The sequence below is a fragment of the Perca fluviatilis genome, chromosome 10 (assembly GCF_010015445.1).
Source record: "Perca fluviatilis chromosome 10, GENO_Pfluv_1.0, whole genome shotgun sequence".
Taxonomy (NCBI): domain Eukaryota; kingdom Metazoa; phylum Chordata; class Actinopteri; order Perciformes; family Percidae; genus Perca; species Perca fluviatilis.
This window is the reverse complement of record NC_053121.1, coordinates 23,091,434-23,107,026: the sequence shown is the minus strand read 5'-3', so window position 1 is coordinate 23,107,026 and position 15,593 is coordinate 23,091,434. Positions and strand designations below refer to the sequence as shown.

At 41.0% G+C, this 15,593-nt stretch overlaps 2 protein-coding genes across 5 annotated transcripts in view; one reads left to right on the top strand and one right to left on the bottom strand.

The window, feature by feature from the left end:
* The window catches only part of flrt1b (fibronectin leucine rich transmembrane protein 1b), a 32,661-nt gene extending 25,659 nt beyond the window's left edge, over window positions 1–7,002 (bottom strand). Inside the window, exon 1 of one of the 2 annotated variants that reach the window (XM_039812863.1) lies at window positions 6,908–7,002. The gene's annotated coding sequence lies outside the window, so the exon portion shown is untranslated. Of the gene's footprint in view, window positions 1–136; window positions 822–6,907 lie in introns of those variants that run through there. The other variant, XM_039812861.1, reaches the window with a different exon arrangement.
* Window positions 1–15,593, top strand: part of macrod1 (mono-ADP ribosylhydrolase 1) — a 103,929-nt gene that overhangs the window by 48,319 nt on the left and 40,017 nt on the right. For all 3 annotated transcript variants that reach the window (XM_039812866.1, XM_039812865.1, XM_039812864.1), the window contains exon 4: window positions 12,067–12,096. In XM_039812866.1, coding sequence (XP_039668800.1) covers window positions 12,067–12,096 — 30 coding nt within the window. The remainder of the gene's footprint in view (window positions 1–12,066; window positions 12,097–15,593) is intronic.

Here is a 15,593-nt window from a genome sequence, read left to right as displayed (position 1 = left end):
AAGCCTGTTAGCATCAACATGCCACCACCATGAGCAATGTAAGAGCCTGACAGTGCCTCAGCCTAGCTATAACCTGCATGAACCGTTCACCCTTTCCTCTACGAATGCACAATCATCAACCCCACACAGATCATACCTTTGTTATCCATTTTCTGCCTCTCTCGTGCTCGTTTCCCCTCAAGGCATCCTTGTCAAATCATCCTCTCAACTTAATAGATAGGCTATGTACGCGGGTCGTTAAGTCCCGGTCAGCATCAGCCTCTAGAGCCGGGCGAAGGGCGCCGCGGAGGGACGGGGGAGGATGTTCGTTCTGCCCGCACCGAAGCTCCGCGATGTGCACTAGTTATCTCCCACCCTGTTGTTTCACTGTAGGCTAATGTGTTTAGAGCGAATGTGCGCGTGTGTGTGTGATAGAGAGAGAGAGAGAGAGAGAGACTAACCTCGGATAAAGTCCCGTTTATTTATTTATTTTTTAATCTCCAACGGTTTTTTGCTCCCGGTTCTCGCTGTCAGTTAGCTCGCCTCTGACCTACGTCAACTTCACTACTTCAACTCCTAAACGGCTTGTCATAACGTTACCGCTACATGCAACCTTTTCTCTCTCCTCAAAGGGCTCGATCCGTGTCTCTCCCTGAGCGCAAAACCGCTGCAAAAAGGTGCGACTAATCTCTATTTCCAACTCGGTTTATCCCGCAAGTCTTCAGGGCGCCTCAGTCTTTTAAAATAAACCAACTCTGTTTAGTAACGGCTTGACAGGTGTCGCCTCGAGGCGAGCGCACGTTCTATTCATCGTCTTCGTCTCGTGCCGAGGCTGGCTGCGCGCGGTGTTGTTCTTTTTCAGTTGTGTGTGTGTGTGTGTGTGTGTGTGTGTGTGTGTGTGTGTGTGTGTGTGTGTGTGGGTACTCTTTACATCGGCTCTCTGAGCTCCGTTTCAGGGGTTCAGCAGGTCGCCACGCTCCAGCAATTACCGACAACTCACCAAGTTAGACTGACAGGTAGGCCCACACGCACGCACACACACACACACACGCATAAAGCGCCATTGCACGATAGCTGGGCCAGTTTGGTTTGGGGGTTCTTTAAATGGAAAATTTGTGGATATCAGTCATTGGGAGGGGCGTCTCACACTTCTCAGTAAAGTAGAAAAGATTGGTTCTAGTTCTACTCAGTTTGAGTTTTAATTAAAACATAAAACACAACTAACATCATGCTGTATCAGGACTGGGAAGTCAAAGACATGCTTCCTCGAGAGTAGGCTATGTTCAGCTAATGACTGGAAGTCGACACAAGGCTCCACTGCCCAATACTGTAATTCAGACTTTGTGACCAATGATTTTTATTTGCCTAAGAGGCACGTAAAAGTCAATTAATTTGCATAAGTTACCTGTGGGCCGTTCTCTCACAAAAGTTACCACAGCTTAGCCCTTTGGGTGCTGCATACACAATATTAAATGTAGTTTTCACTAGAACATGGGAGCAAAACACGGGCACACCTTTGCTCCATCCAAACACACACACGTAGGCCTACACACTTTTAAGTGCAAAGATCATCAGCACACAGAGCATCTGTTGAGGGCTCGTGTGGGCCCTTTGGGGCCCCGGTTCCGGGTGCAGCTGCACCACCAGCACCCTCTGGCGCTCTTCCAGAGATAGCTTCCCAGGATTTAGTCTGATTCAATTCAAGTGACTCTAGGGTGACCAGATGAGAATGGGAAAAATTCGGGACGAGACAGGGGGCTGTAACATGAAAACAAACCCAATGACTGTGCTTTAACAGCAGCAACATCCAATCCAATCACTCCTTTTCGTGGCTGCCTGCACTTAACATGAATTTCAAAATAATTCATTATTTTTATTCAGAAACTCAACTGTCTTAGCCTGACAAGCTAGACCCACATCAAAATTACATTTGCTGCCGATTGGCTGCGTCTATGATTTCTAGGCTACAACTGTCTGTCATGTAAACCCGAAAATACAAATAAAATAAAAAATCATTAAAAACGTGAAAAAAAGTGTCATTATGAAACAAACACAATGACTACTCGACTGCAGCAGCCGTGAGAGCATCCCAGCTGCTTTAGATATCGACTGTAGAAATGGTTGGTTCGCGTCATGTCTGAGAGTAGGCTACTGTACACAGGTTTAGATTTCTGTGTGGCTGGAGGGACATGTAGTTAAACTCTCCCGGCTACTACTCAAGAGTCTGCTCTTGAGACTTTGCTTTTCGCGACAATTAGAGCAGGATTTGGGATTTGGGACAACTGCTTGGATTTCGGGACATCTGGTCACCCTAAGTGACTCCCATAGTCAGACTCACACAGTCACAATCTGAATGAGACAATATTACAGTAGAAGATGGAGCCTGGCCCTTACACATTTTTTTTAATTCAGTACTGATATCAGTATTTACAAGTTGAAACCATTGGAGGAAATATTGATATCTTGGCAGATATTCACATTTAGGCCTATACATAATAAGATAATACAAACACTTTTGATAAGTAGGCTATCCCTTAAATATGTTTTTTAAGAATTGATACCATGATATTTTACAGTTTTAGAAACGGGTCAGTGCTCTTTATAGTTGCATCACTGTTTCTAAATACTTTACTACTAATACGATATATGTGCAATAAGCTAGACTTGGTCAGTCTCAGAAAGGTCTCAATTTACACTTTGCTGTATATCGACCATTTTCTATTTTAATGTATAATGTGGATGGACACAATAAAATGAACAGCTGAACAATATGATGCAATCCAATCCAGTATTTCTTGTGTATAATCAGTTTTTGTTAGGACTGTACCAGGGAAGTATTCATTGATCTCTAAAGTGGTGTATGCTCCTATGTGCATTGATTGTGATATTGTTGTATTGCATCACATTATATTGTTATATTTTCCCCATCATGATAAAAAAAACTAACAGTGATGCTATTTGCACATTGTTATAATGGGGGATAAATGTAATCTTTTGTTTTACATAATGAAAAAAAAGCAGTCATATTCGTACTAGCCTGGATCGACGACGTTCATTTACTGGATAATCGTAGCGCGCCGGATGTTCTTCCAGATGTTTCTCGCCTTGCAAAATTCTGTGCGTTACGGGAAACCACAACACACTTATTCAACTTTTCAAATGGCAGGTTTTGAAGAAAATTATGATCATGCAACAAGGCAGACCTGCTTGGTTCTTTCGGGGAATGATTGTAAAGATTTGCAAAGAATATGTTCACGGCGTTTACTATCTTATTGGGACGTTTTGGGACCAATTGGCGGGAATTTGCAATGGACAAAATACACACGGCAATACACTGGTAAGAGCAAATTACGTTTAACAATGTATCCACCTAATCACGTCGTTGTCACTGTATTGTGTGAACAGTTAACTTCATTTAATATTGTATGTGGCGTCTTCTTTTGCGTGGTGCAAATGTTCCACCTAAACAAGTTCCTTCCCGAGAACATTTTGCAAATCCACCTGAGCTTAGTGCCGCCCAAGACGATTGTGATTGGTTTAAAGAAATGCAAACAACCCAGACCGTTTTTTTCTCCTATCCAGGAGTGTATGTATGGAGGGGCCAGACCTTACTCCGCAGTGCTGTGGAGGAAGGTCTGGCAATGCAAGACTATATTCCTACAGGAACTATTAGTGCGTCTGCGGTAATTTACTGTAATTTATGGTCTAGTCATCCCTCATGGTAACAGTTTAATAGCCCTGTGCAGGCAATTATTGTCTTAGGTAAAAGTAGGTTAAAGTATGTTAGCTGCTTAGTCCCTTCAAAAACATTCATGTCTGAAAAGGAAAAAAATTATAAAGTTGCAACAAACAAAGATTAGGCTAACGCAGAGTGTTATAGTGTTTTTTTCTGAGCGTCAGGATGTTTTTTCAAAGTGTTCCCAATGAGGAGAGAGAGTACACAGTTTTATTTTAGAGCACTCCAATTTTTTTGTGTGGCCGCTCCGAGCGCTTCTAGTTGAAGATCTCTGAACTTTTTAGAAAGGCGCTGGTGTCATCACTGTCGCTCTTTTTCAGGCAACCAATCATTTATTAGATGTGGCAGTCACACTGGTAACAAAAAAAATGGAGGAGAAGCTTGTTCTGGCCGTGTCTGTCTATCCTGAATTGTATGATAGGATATGTCAGACAGAAACTATCACAACAAAGACAGAAAAGCCCATTTGTAGGAGTAAAACGGCCAGACACTTAATGTTGCTGCTGCCCCGTGTTGTGCTTTTATCACCGTACGTACGTCATAGAAACAAAACCCACAAGGAACGTGCATCAAAAAGTTGCTGGGATCAGGCCCTCCCCAGTGCCCTGCCAGCACTTTTCTGCCAGAGAATAACACTGTATGGATACTAGCCCTAAATACTTGCACTGATGATTGTAGATTTGTAAGTAAAATACAGTGGTTACGTTCACCTGACCAAACACCACGTGGATGTTCCATTCTGACTGCTTAACTGACCACAGAAGGCATTTTAAAACCTTTATCACCAAGCTGTCCTCATCCTCAACGTACAACCTTTGGAATCTTCCTCTGTCACATAGCGTATTTACATGTTGGTCATAGATGCAACAATTTGCAAAACTCCTCTGTAATATAACAAAAGGGCAAACTGTAAATATATTTCTATCCATCTTTAGTACAACTTTAAATAGTCTGTACTCGACATTCAGCACATTACTAAACACATATTTGCTATGTAAAGATATAGTAGATTAATGGCATCCTGAGCACAGGATGAAGTCACACTCCCTCTCTGTTTGTTGTAATCCGAGCTATTCTGTTTTTTGTTCTGATAGTTGGTCCGGACGCGTGTGCATGATAGTGCATGTGGCCGTGACAAAACATCCGTATTTCACAAATTAGGGGACGGTTTGTGAGAGCTGTGTAAAGGCAATCCCAGCCCACTTTTTTTTTTAGTACAGCCTCTTTAAGAACTCTTAGGAACTTGGGGCTACAAAACTATTTATTATAGAGTAAAATGTCAAATTTTGAAAGAACTAATTATCCCTTTAGTTTATGATATGACAAATGCCAATCGCAAATCAACAAAGCCCTAATTTATGTATAATTATAATTTTTTCCTAATTGATTAATCCACCAATGATTTAAGTAAAGAAAAACAATCCTTCAGTTGTTGTTAATCAAATGTCCAAGGCTGTCTCTGGCAAATAATTATTGATATAATATATAATTCATTGATTTGGATTCATACATTTTGACTGACTTGTTGTTTGGCGACAAGTTACTGAGCATCTCTCTCTTATGGTTTCTGTTCGTACTGCGGAGTTGTTGAGGAAGTACACAAACTAGCCAACTGTTGTAGTAACCGGAGGTAGTCACAGAAGGGGTTTACAGCTGAAGAACATATAGTAAAAAAAAAAATTGTCTTCATTTGTCCACCACCTCACTGCTCATATGCAAGAAGTTGAACTCGGGTCAACTCTCTCCCATTTCTAAGCTGTTTGACATCTCTGCTGTTATCGCTCTTGTCTTAGCATTAATTAGAAGTGAGCTGCTTTGTGTCTTGCGCATGCTAAGAGGTGAAGGTAATAAGCATCGTTAGGTTCATCACATGTCAATTAAAAATGTACTTTTCACACCAGCTCAGCTCAAATAAATACAAACTTTTCTGTAGGTTCTTAAGTGATGCCTTGCGTGTAGATTCTTGCAGAGCATCATCACAAAGTCGAATACAACAAGATGTTTGCGTTGTTAAGATTAAACAGTGTTTCTCTCTGTTCACCACATTGTCTTCTTATGTCAAAGTCACAGCCTTGAGGTGAAATACAGGTCTTTTATATCATGGTGGGTAATAAGAAAAGCACACAGTGAGACTCTGGAGCTACATTTGCTGAAGGGCAAGGGAAAGCGTATGACAAAAATGCAAAGACGAGCTGCAAAAAAGAAAAGAAAAAAAGAAATCCTCTTTCTTCTTCAAAATGGAGAGACTACATATATTTTTAAAATCATCTTTTTAGCCTTATGGTAATTATGCATTTATGTTGATCAATCTGAGACAACCATTAGTTAACTCTGTCTTCAAGTGCTTATTAAATACAGTACATACATTGTTTATCATTGAAAGCATTTTTTCTTGGTAGTTTCTTCTTCTACCCCTTTTATTTCATCCTAAAAATCAATTTATCCATACTATAATTTTATTTAATCTCACATGAATGTGTAGCACCATGTCTGCTTTTATCCTGCACTGTATAAGAAGCGCAATTTTTTCCATAAGGACTCCAGCAAGTAGATTGGCAATCTCAAGTGGACCGACTAAATGATAGCTAGAGGTATAATGGTGGTTAGGACAAGTGGGTAGGGGAGAGAGAGAGAGAGAGAGAGAGAAGAGTTAGAGGGAGGAATACACAAACAGGTTGCACTGGGGCCTGGGGAATAAGGAGGGAGAGGGCGCGGAGAGCAGAGAGAAAGAAAAATAAAATGGAGGGCCACAGAAAGCAAAGACAGAAGACGGGTTTAACAGAGAGCTTCACATAAAAAAGATTTTAGCCTGTTGTCGTCATGATTATCATTACTCATTGACTTCTAACATAATCACACACACACACACACACACACACACACACACACACACACACACACACACACACACACACACACACACACACACACACACACACACACACACACACACACACACAGGTGGTTATGACATCAATTTTTACTCTGAGCCAAACAGCAAATGACTGCTTTCGTTCTCTCTTTACTCTCACCAACCAACTTCTCCCTCCTCTTCCTCCTCCTCTGTCTGGCCAGGTTTTAAGCATTTAGCTCTTGTCCTTCACTGCTGCATCAATCTATCCAGCTCTCCATCCTCCCCTCTCTCTCTATGTCTCTCTCTCTCTCATTCTCCCCCTCAGTGTGATTACTTACCTCCCAAGAAAGAGGAAGAAGAAGTACACTCCATCTTGTTGTTTTGTTTCCAGCAGATGTAGTCCTGCATCTCCCTTCTCCACCCTCAACTTCACTTTGTCTCTGTCTCTCTCACTCACTCTTCGTCACCCAACCTCTCGCTCTCGCCCTCCCCGAGCCCTCCCTCCATCCCCTGACACCTCGCGCTCTCCTCCTCCTCCACTCTGTAAACTGTAAACTTGTCCTCCCTTCTCCCCTCTCTCTCGCTCTGTAGTTGTATAACTTATCGCCCTGATCCCTTCCCCACTCCGATAATTGCTGTGTCTTAGCAGAAGATGCTAGCACGCTTTATTTAGCTGCTCAGTATTAGCTATTCCAATTAGTCATCTAATACCAATAAGAAAAAGAAACTGTTAGCCTCCATTTTTTCGGCACCACGGGAGAAGGTGTGTGTGTATTTGTTTTTGCTCATGCTACAACTGTGGCCAGTGCGCGCATGCACGCACGCACGCATGTGCGCATGCACACACATACACACACACACACACACACACACACACACACACACACACACACACACACACACACACACACACACACACACACACACGCACACACGCACACAAACTCAACAGGGTAGAGCACATGTTGGTTTTAACAGATGGTGAAACACTTTCCCTCGAGTATCGATCAATACTCTCTCTCTGTCTATATAATTAACTAGGTTTCAGTAACAAACCTTTGGTCTTTGCCGTCGCCATGGTTACCCAAACTCTGAAATGCGACTGCATTTTTATGTGTCTATGTGTGAGTGCTGTATTTGCATGCACACGTAGTAGTGTTCACAGCTGTGTGTGTGTGTGTGTGTGTGTGTGTGTGTGTGTGGGTGGGTGGGTGTTCACAGCTCGGCAACTGCATGATTGTGCATACACATGAGTATTTTAGTTGCTTTGATGCCTTGTTTCCACAGGTCTCAGAGGCTGGTTCTGTCTCAAACGCCTATGTATTCAACAGTGGTATTACATGGGATCATTGATAATTTATCACAGGTCTATTGTACTTTACATAATACAGTCCTAATAAATATATAATCCCACGAATAAAGATTACAAGCGAGATGAATTTAAAATGGGGAGATCAAATAAAAATGTATTCCGCGCTTGTAACAGGTGAAGTAAAAGTTGAACTTGAATTTGAACTTGGCACACCTCTGAGAGGAAAAATAAAATGAAAATTGTATAAAATTAAGTTACATATTAAATTGGTCCCACAATAATGTGAAGTGCTGTATTAAATACTACATACCTTTTTATGGTGCTTGCAATACTAAGATATTAACGTAATAAATTTTGACATATTCATATATTTATTCATGTTTTAATGTTAAACCTACATGTGGAAGGCACATTGAATCCTTAAGTTTAACTGTATCTGTGGATTGCTACCTTAGTGGCTGCCTTACCTATAGGCCAGTAAGCCTACCATCAATGTTTTTTTTGTTTTTGTTTTTTATGAGTAGGACGATTTGTATTTGCTCATACTATGTTAGATTCATGTTCATGTATATTTTCAGACGTATTTTAATTTTTGGGGAAAAAAACATTTTCAGTTTGCGAATCCCCTATTAAAGCTTTCTGATCTATAGTGTTCTTTGTACCTACTATAGCTAATGTTTATTGTAACACTACAAGCATGGTAAAGAGTCAGCTCTTCATTAGTGTTTAATACATTTTTTTAAGATGCTGCAGTGGAGAAAATATGCTTCAGTCTAAAGGCAACAGCTCAGTGTCTTTTGCATGTCTTCGTTGTCTTGATTAGTTATATCATACAACAGTGCACACTTTGTCTATTTTTGAAGGCATTCATGGTGTTGCACACAGTTGGACATGTTAAAATTGAATGTGAGAAGAAGTTGGAAAAAAACTTGCTGGACACAGTAAGTCAAATACATTTATTCCCACATTCCTGATTATATTAGATTATTTTGTAAAGTTTGCTATATTTCTAGTGTTTACCTTCCTTTCTTCCTATGAGTCTTATAAATCATGGTGCAGTGTGTTCTGTCATCTGACAAGCCTTTAAAGTCATGGTACTATTACTCAAACTGAACTTCCTGGATTGTATTTCACTGTCTTGCCGGTACCCGAAGCATCACTGCCCCACCAATGTAATCCCCCCCCCCCATGCATACTATTCTGCTGGCAATGTCATTTAGTGCTATATTGTCCTTATTTATGCTGATAACTTTCCCAACACAGAGGTGTCACCTCTCACTGAGACATTTCCAGCAACTGCAATGGAGCGGGATTGCAGAGACAAGATTTCAGCAATCTAAAAACGTCAGTTACCGCCAGGCTTTGGTTTCAGTCCTTCAGACGGAAAGAGGGACTTCTTTTTACACACTATTTTGCAGCAACCGTTTTACTAGGAGAAATCCATCGCAGAGATACAGATTTCTGTACTGATAGCAGCCTTAGTAATCCAGAAGGCAATACAGCCATAAAACATGTTGTGTTTTGAGTGGAGGAATTTCACTACCACCGTGTGAGTGTGTTCTCTGGGCTTTATTGCAATGGCATTATGGGAAATGTTGGACATCAACTGACATAGATGTAGACAAGGCAGGGAACAGGGAAGCGGGTGAACAAAATAAATGTCCACAAGATATATCCTGAAATGCATTTAGCATAACAGTACATAACAGTAAAAGCATCCACAGGCATATTTTTCATTTAAAGTGCACTGAAGGAACCCCTTAGTGCTGTTTTTCTGGCCAGGATTTATCCACCTGGTTCAACTGTGACAACCTTTTAGTCTCTTCTCTGAGTGTGAGTCAACTGCTGGTCCCATATGACATCTGACATCTGCTCAAAATATTCCATGAGAAAGTTAAACCGTTAAATACAGTGTTTGAGGTAAAATTACAAAGGGTGTAAAATAACGTATTTACTAAGAGGACATTTCATCATATTTAAATAGGTTACAACACAAAATTTAGTTCCTACTTAAAGGGGACATATTATGCTCATTTCCAGGTTCATACTTAAGTATTTTGGGTTTCTACTAACTAACTAACTAACATACATGCTTTAATGTTCAAAAAACACATTATTCTTCTTATACTGTCTGTCTGAATATACCTGTATTCACCCTCTGCCTGAAACACTCCGTTTTAGAGCCTGTCTCTATGCCCCCTACAGAAAAAGGCCAGTCTGCTCTGATTGGTCAGCATTTCCGATTTTTCCACATCTGCGCTCTCTGCATCTCTGCATCGTCATTGCAGCAAGGCATGGCAGTGTGTTTAAAGGCTAAAATTAAGTGGGATTCACTATTAATGAGGCAGTGGGGGATGGTGAAAATGTTGAAGAGGATTCTTGAGAGAGAAAGACAGCTGTGGGATTTAGTCTCTCTACTCCCCTCTTTAAACTTGCCTGATAAACTATCTGAGTGCGTACCTAATTGGCACAATGCCTACTGGCAAAGAGTAACTAAAATGAGAGGCGTCCCCTGTGTTCTGATGTAACTTTGTAACTGTCCCTTGCAGAGAGATTATGTGCTTATCAGATTTTCCTAACATGGTCACAGCAACCACAATTTGATCCACGAACAGGGAAACAATTGGAAAATGTGATTTTTATGAGTTTATGGTCAGGTTTGAGTTTTCTGGAAGCGCTGCAGATGTCCCCGGGCTAGCGCTGCTGACTCCACACGTTTATGGATATGGGGGTGAGAAAAACACTCGGATATCGCATATGTCAGGAGCAGCCACAGCCAGCTTTATCACCCTGCCAGCAATTTGCACTCTATAAACATGTGCAGTGACGTGATTCAAGTAGGTAATGATTTGGGACACTGTGGTCAGCCAGGCTGTAGCATTATTTTCTACATGCCTTGCTGGAAAAAAGAGCTCTTTATAGTTTGTATTAAAGCTACAATCACCACCTTGTTATCCAGGTAGAACGCTGTATGATGGACTTTTTTTCTAACCAGACTAAAAGACAAATTGAACCATCTTGCCTGCCTGTTTCTTCTCACAGAGTTGTTTATTTTCCTTTGGACTGTAGCCTCAGCATGAGTTTATTAATTAGCTTTGCAGGCAGCGAAGCTTCTCGTTCTGATTGTGCATTGCTCCTCAGTCCTCATTGACGGGACTCCGAGCCTGCTGGTTCTACCCATTTAATAAGGGACTGAGTTACACCTGCAATGCCAGGTGAATGCAATTAACTCGCTGGTTGGCTAACCCAGCAGCACTGTGAGCCCTGAGGACTTGGATTGAGAACCACTCTTGTTGAGAAATGCTGACACTAATAACAAATTATGTTCTGAAGGACAAATGAGACATTTCTTCCCTTCAGCAAGTAAATACTGTGTACGAGCAAAAGTTATTTCAGTACACAAAAGTTAACCCAATTAGATGTAAAACTTGATTAAGTCTTTGGAGTTCAGAGTTTCTGAATATCACACCCACACACACACACACAGACACACGAGTGCGAATGAAGAATGTTCCGAACTCAGCTGTTAATGAATACAGTGATGAGGTGTTGTTGTTGTTGTTTTTTTTAACACTTTGGTGAAAGGTCAGAGTTCATTCTGTGTTTATGACCCCAGTGTTTTTACACAGATTAGAAGAAGTGAAATAGTGATTTCTCTGTCGCAAACAAGCAATGATGTAAGCCTGAATTCAGCGGTGGTCAGCACTGCATTTTGTATTAGTTGTTATTTGCGCTGCATTATTTTCATCATTGAATAAATTGTTGATTATTTATTCAATTAAAAACAAATCTTTAAAACCTCATCGTGAGTTCTGAGAGCCCAAGGGAATGTTTTCATACATTATGATCTGTGATTCAGTGATATAAAACATAGAATAACAGAAAGTCGAAGGAGCTTGAACCAGGAAACATTTGGTATTCTTGCTTGAAAACCAAAATATTTGCCTATAAATCTTCTTTTGATTGATTGATTGACTACAGTAATAGTTTCATCTCTAAATTGATCAATGTAGTGAGAAGGTGATGTATTTGTTACAAACAAGAAATCAAAACTACTTGTGTAGTCTTGACTTCAGAAGTTTCTTATTCATGTTACATTTTGAATAATTTTCTGAGCATCCAGCAGTTGATTCGTTGTTTTTAGTTTGTTTGATGAATATTTCTTCTTTCTTGTCTCTTTTTCAGCCAACAAGACTCTGCTCGGCGGAGGTGGAGGTAAGTCACAACCTGTCTGATCCACTGGTTGTGTGTGTTTGTGTTTGTGTTTGTGTGCCAAGTTGCTTGTAGACCTCAGTTGTTATTAATAGTACAGCTTTGAGGTGCAAATAGTCGTCTCTGGACATCAAATAATTTAAAATGTTCTTTTAATTAGATGATTCAGGACCAGCCAAATAGAGTGTGTATGTGTGAGTGTTTCTTTGTATCGTATGTGTGGTGTGTCTTTGTGTTTGGAAGCAGGTAGCTCTTTGTTGTGGCAGGTGTTCAAGGTGTGTTTGCATGCCGCGCTGTGTTGCCTTTCTGTCCATGTTTCTGTGTGTTTGTGTGTGAGCGCAGGTGCAAAGTCGATAGTTCATAATTTATGGGTGTGGAGTGCTGTGGATATAAACAGTCATTTTTCAGTGTATTGTTGACTCAGTGCTTTGCTGCGTGCATGTGGTGTTGGACGTCCACGCTTAATCGATACTTGTAATAAATCTGTACAGCTAATGCAACGGCAATCTCCACTAAAACGTGTATACACACACACACACACACACACTCCTTTCCACCTGTGTGTGTGTGTGTGTGTGTGTGTGTGTGTGTGTGTGTGTGTGTGTGTGTGTGTGTGTGTTAATGCTTGAAAATTTGGGTGTTGGTGCGTTTGACTGTGGTTGTTTTCTTTATCTTCATTTGGGCAGACAGCTTTAGCCTTTCAGACCAGCCCACTTGCACTGCCATTTTTAACATTCCAATTTGTATGTTTTTGTGTATGTGGGAGTGCGTCCACGTTTTCACTTTCCAGTCTCCATGGTGACGTAGCCAGTGGCACACCTGTATGTGCTCATGTACATTCGCATGTAAGTTTACAGCACTGCATTTGCCTGCCTCTGAAAGTACATTTGCTTTTCTCAAGTGTTCTGTTGAAGCAGTCCTTAGCGTGCACACGCACACACACACACACACACGCACACACACACGCACACACACACACACACACACACACACACACACACACACACACACGGGCTCCACCCTTACTGATATACACCAGCTGAGCCTCAAGCCATAAAAATGGACTGCACACTCTTGTGGCTTCGCACACGCACATACACTACATGGAATCAAGCAGCTCGAGATCTACAGCATCATTTTATACTGTCCTGAAGTCTCTGAAGGCTCTACAAAGACAGATGGTTTTTAGAGAGGCCCTAAATGTGTGCATACGTCTATATGCACTATGTGCATTTGTGCCTATGAAAAGCATGTTTACATTGGTTTTCAGTTTAAATTTACCATCAACAACATCTGTTTTAAATTATTTATTTTTTTATTCCACCAATGGGCATGAGGATGCAACATATCCAACAACCACCATCTTCATCAGTGTTTTTTTAATCAGTTTCTCTGTGTTGCTCTATACCAGCTTCTCCCTTGCTGATTTTTCTCATCTCTTTCTTATTGTATTTATTTCCCTCTCGTTGTCTCTCTTTCCAGCTCCAGCCTTAGGGGTTTGCTAAGGCAGATAGAGGCTACAGTAGGTGTTAATTAGAGAGAGAGAGAGGTAAGCGTAGGGGAGGAGACGAGGGGAGGAATGGAACAAACAAAGACATGGGAGGGAGATGATGGTTAGAGCGAGAAGACAGGAGAGACGAAAGCAACGAAGGTCCATTAAATAATATACAGATGCAAGAGCAGAGCTAAGTGGAAAAAACATAAAACATTCAGTATACATCTCGATTCGCTGTGATCACACTCTTCATTGAGTAACCATTCATTCAACTTTAGTGGGTAGTTTCTTTCATCAGAGGTGAGGCAACAAAAGGTCTTTATGTTGCTTTGCTACTGAGTCTCAAGGGTACCTGGGTAAATGTCATTCAGTTACATAGATGAAACACACAACTGCTGACATTGTTTTCTTCTATCTGGAGGAGTGCGGAGCTCGGCTGCGCATCAACAACAAACTCAAGGGCAGGAAATTAACATTTTTTTATGTCCACTGACTGCTGTTGCTCATTTATTCCAGAGCTTATCTACCATTTCAACGTTTCACTGCTTTGATTGATTTTCCAAATAGAAAATAAATCCCAGCTAATGATTGGAGGTTCAGTCAGCCAGACAGTTACCATGACCTTGATGAGACCCCATAACACCCCCCCTTTAGACATACACATACACACATGACACACACGCCATGACACACAGAGACACAGACATGACAGAGACAGACACACACAGACAGAGACAGGAGAGAGACAGAGACAGACACACAGACACAGACATGAGAGACAGAGAGACAGAACACACAGAGAGAGAGAGAGAGACAGAAGAGAGAGACAGACAGGCAGAGACAGACATAAGAGCACAGACAGGTGTGTGTGGGGGGAGACACACACACACACACACACACACACAGCACACACACAGCACATGAGAGAGAGAGAGAGAGAGAGAGAGAGAGAGAGAGAGAGACATGAGAGAGAGAGAGACAGAGAAACAGAGCAGTGAGAGAGACAGAGAGCAGGCACAGAGATATGCAGGAAAATGGTATATATGAGAGAGCAGATAATATATATGTATATGAGATGAGAGATATATATGTGAGTATATATATATGGATGGAATGAATGCATGAAAGGAGCTAGGCAGACTTGGAGGAGCCACAGAAGCATGTACGTATGGAAGCCGAAGAATGAAAGACATAGAAATAAAGAATAACTGAAATATAGTGAATGGATGAGAGTGGAATGAGTGAAGCATATTTAAAAATATAATAAACACAGAAGGAAAGAAAGGTAATGAAGATGGAGTTAAGTAAGAGAATGGAATGATGAAGGAAAGGAAAGAAAGAAAGGAAAGAGGAGGAAGGGAATGGAGCGGATAGTATGAAGGAAGGAAGAGAAGAATGGAGAAGGGATAATGGGAGATGGAGTAAATAAATATAAGGAATGGAGAGGAAAATAGAAGGGAAACAGAGAGACATATGGAAGGAAATAAGGATGGACAAGAGACAAAGAAAGAATACATGAATGGATAAGGAATGGAAGGGATGAAGGATTGGACTGGACACTTGGGGTGATGGATGGAATGGAGAATTTAATGGAATACAGGGTGGTGGAAATAGGACCAGTGACATGTGGAAAATGGAATGGATGGATAGGGAGAATGGTGGATAATTTTATGGTGGTGGATAGGAATTGGAAATGGATTGGACAATGAAATGAAATATATAGTGAAATATGGAATAGGAATGGATGGAATATAAAATGGAAGGGTGTGGAATGAGTGGAAGGAAGATGGAAGGACAGGGGGAAAGGTGGATGGTGGCAGGATAAATATGGAATGGCATAGTAATTATCTTTGTGGGGAAAGTGGCCATGGTGCAGGATAAATAAAGGTGGAGATGGATGGATGGATGGAAGAAGGAATGGAGGATGAAGGAATGGATGGAGACCAGTGAATAATGGATGGATAAATAGACATATAGTAAATAGTATAATGGAATGGTATAATAG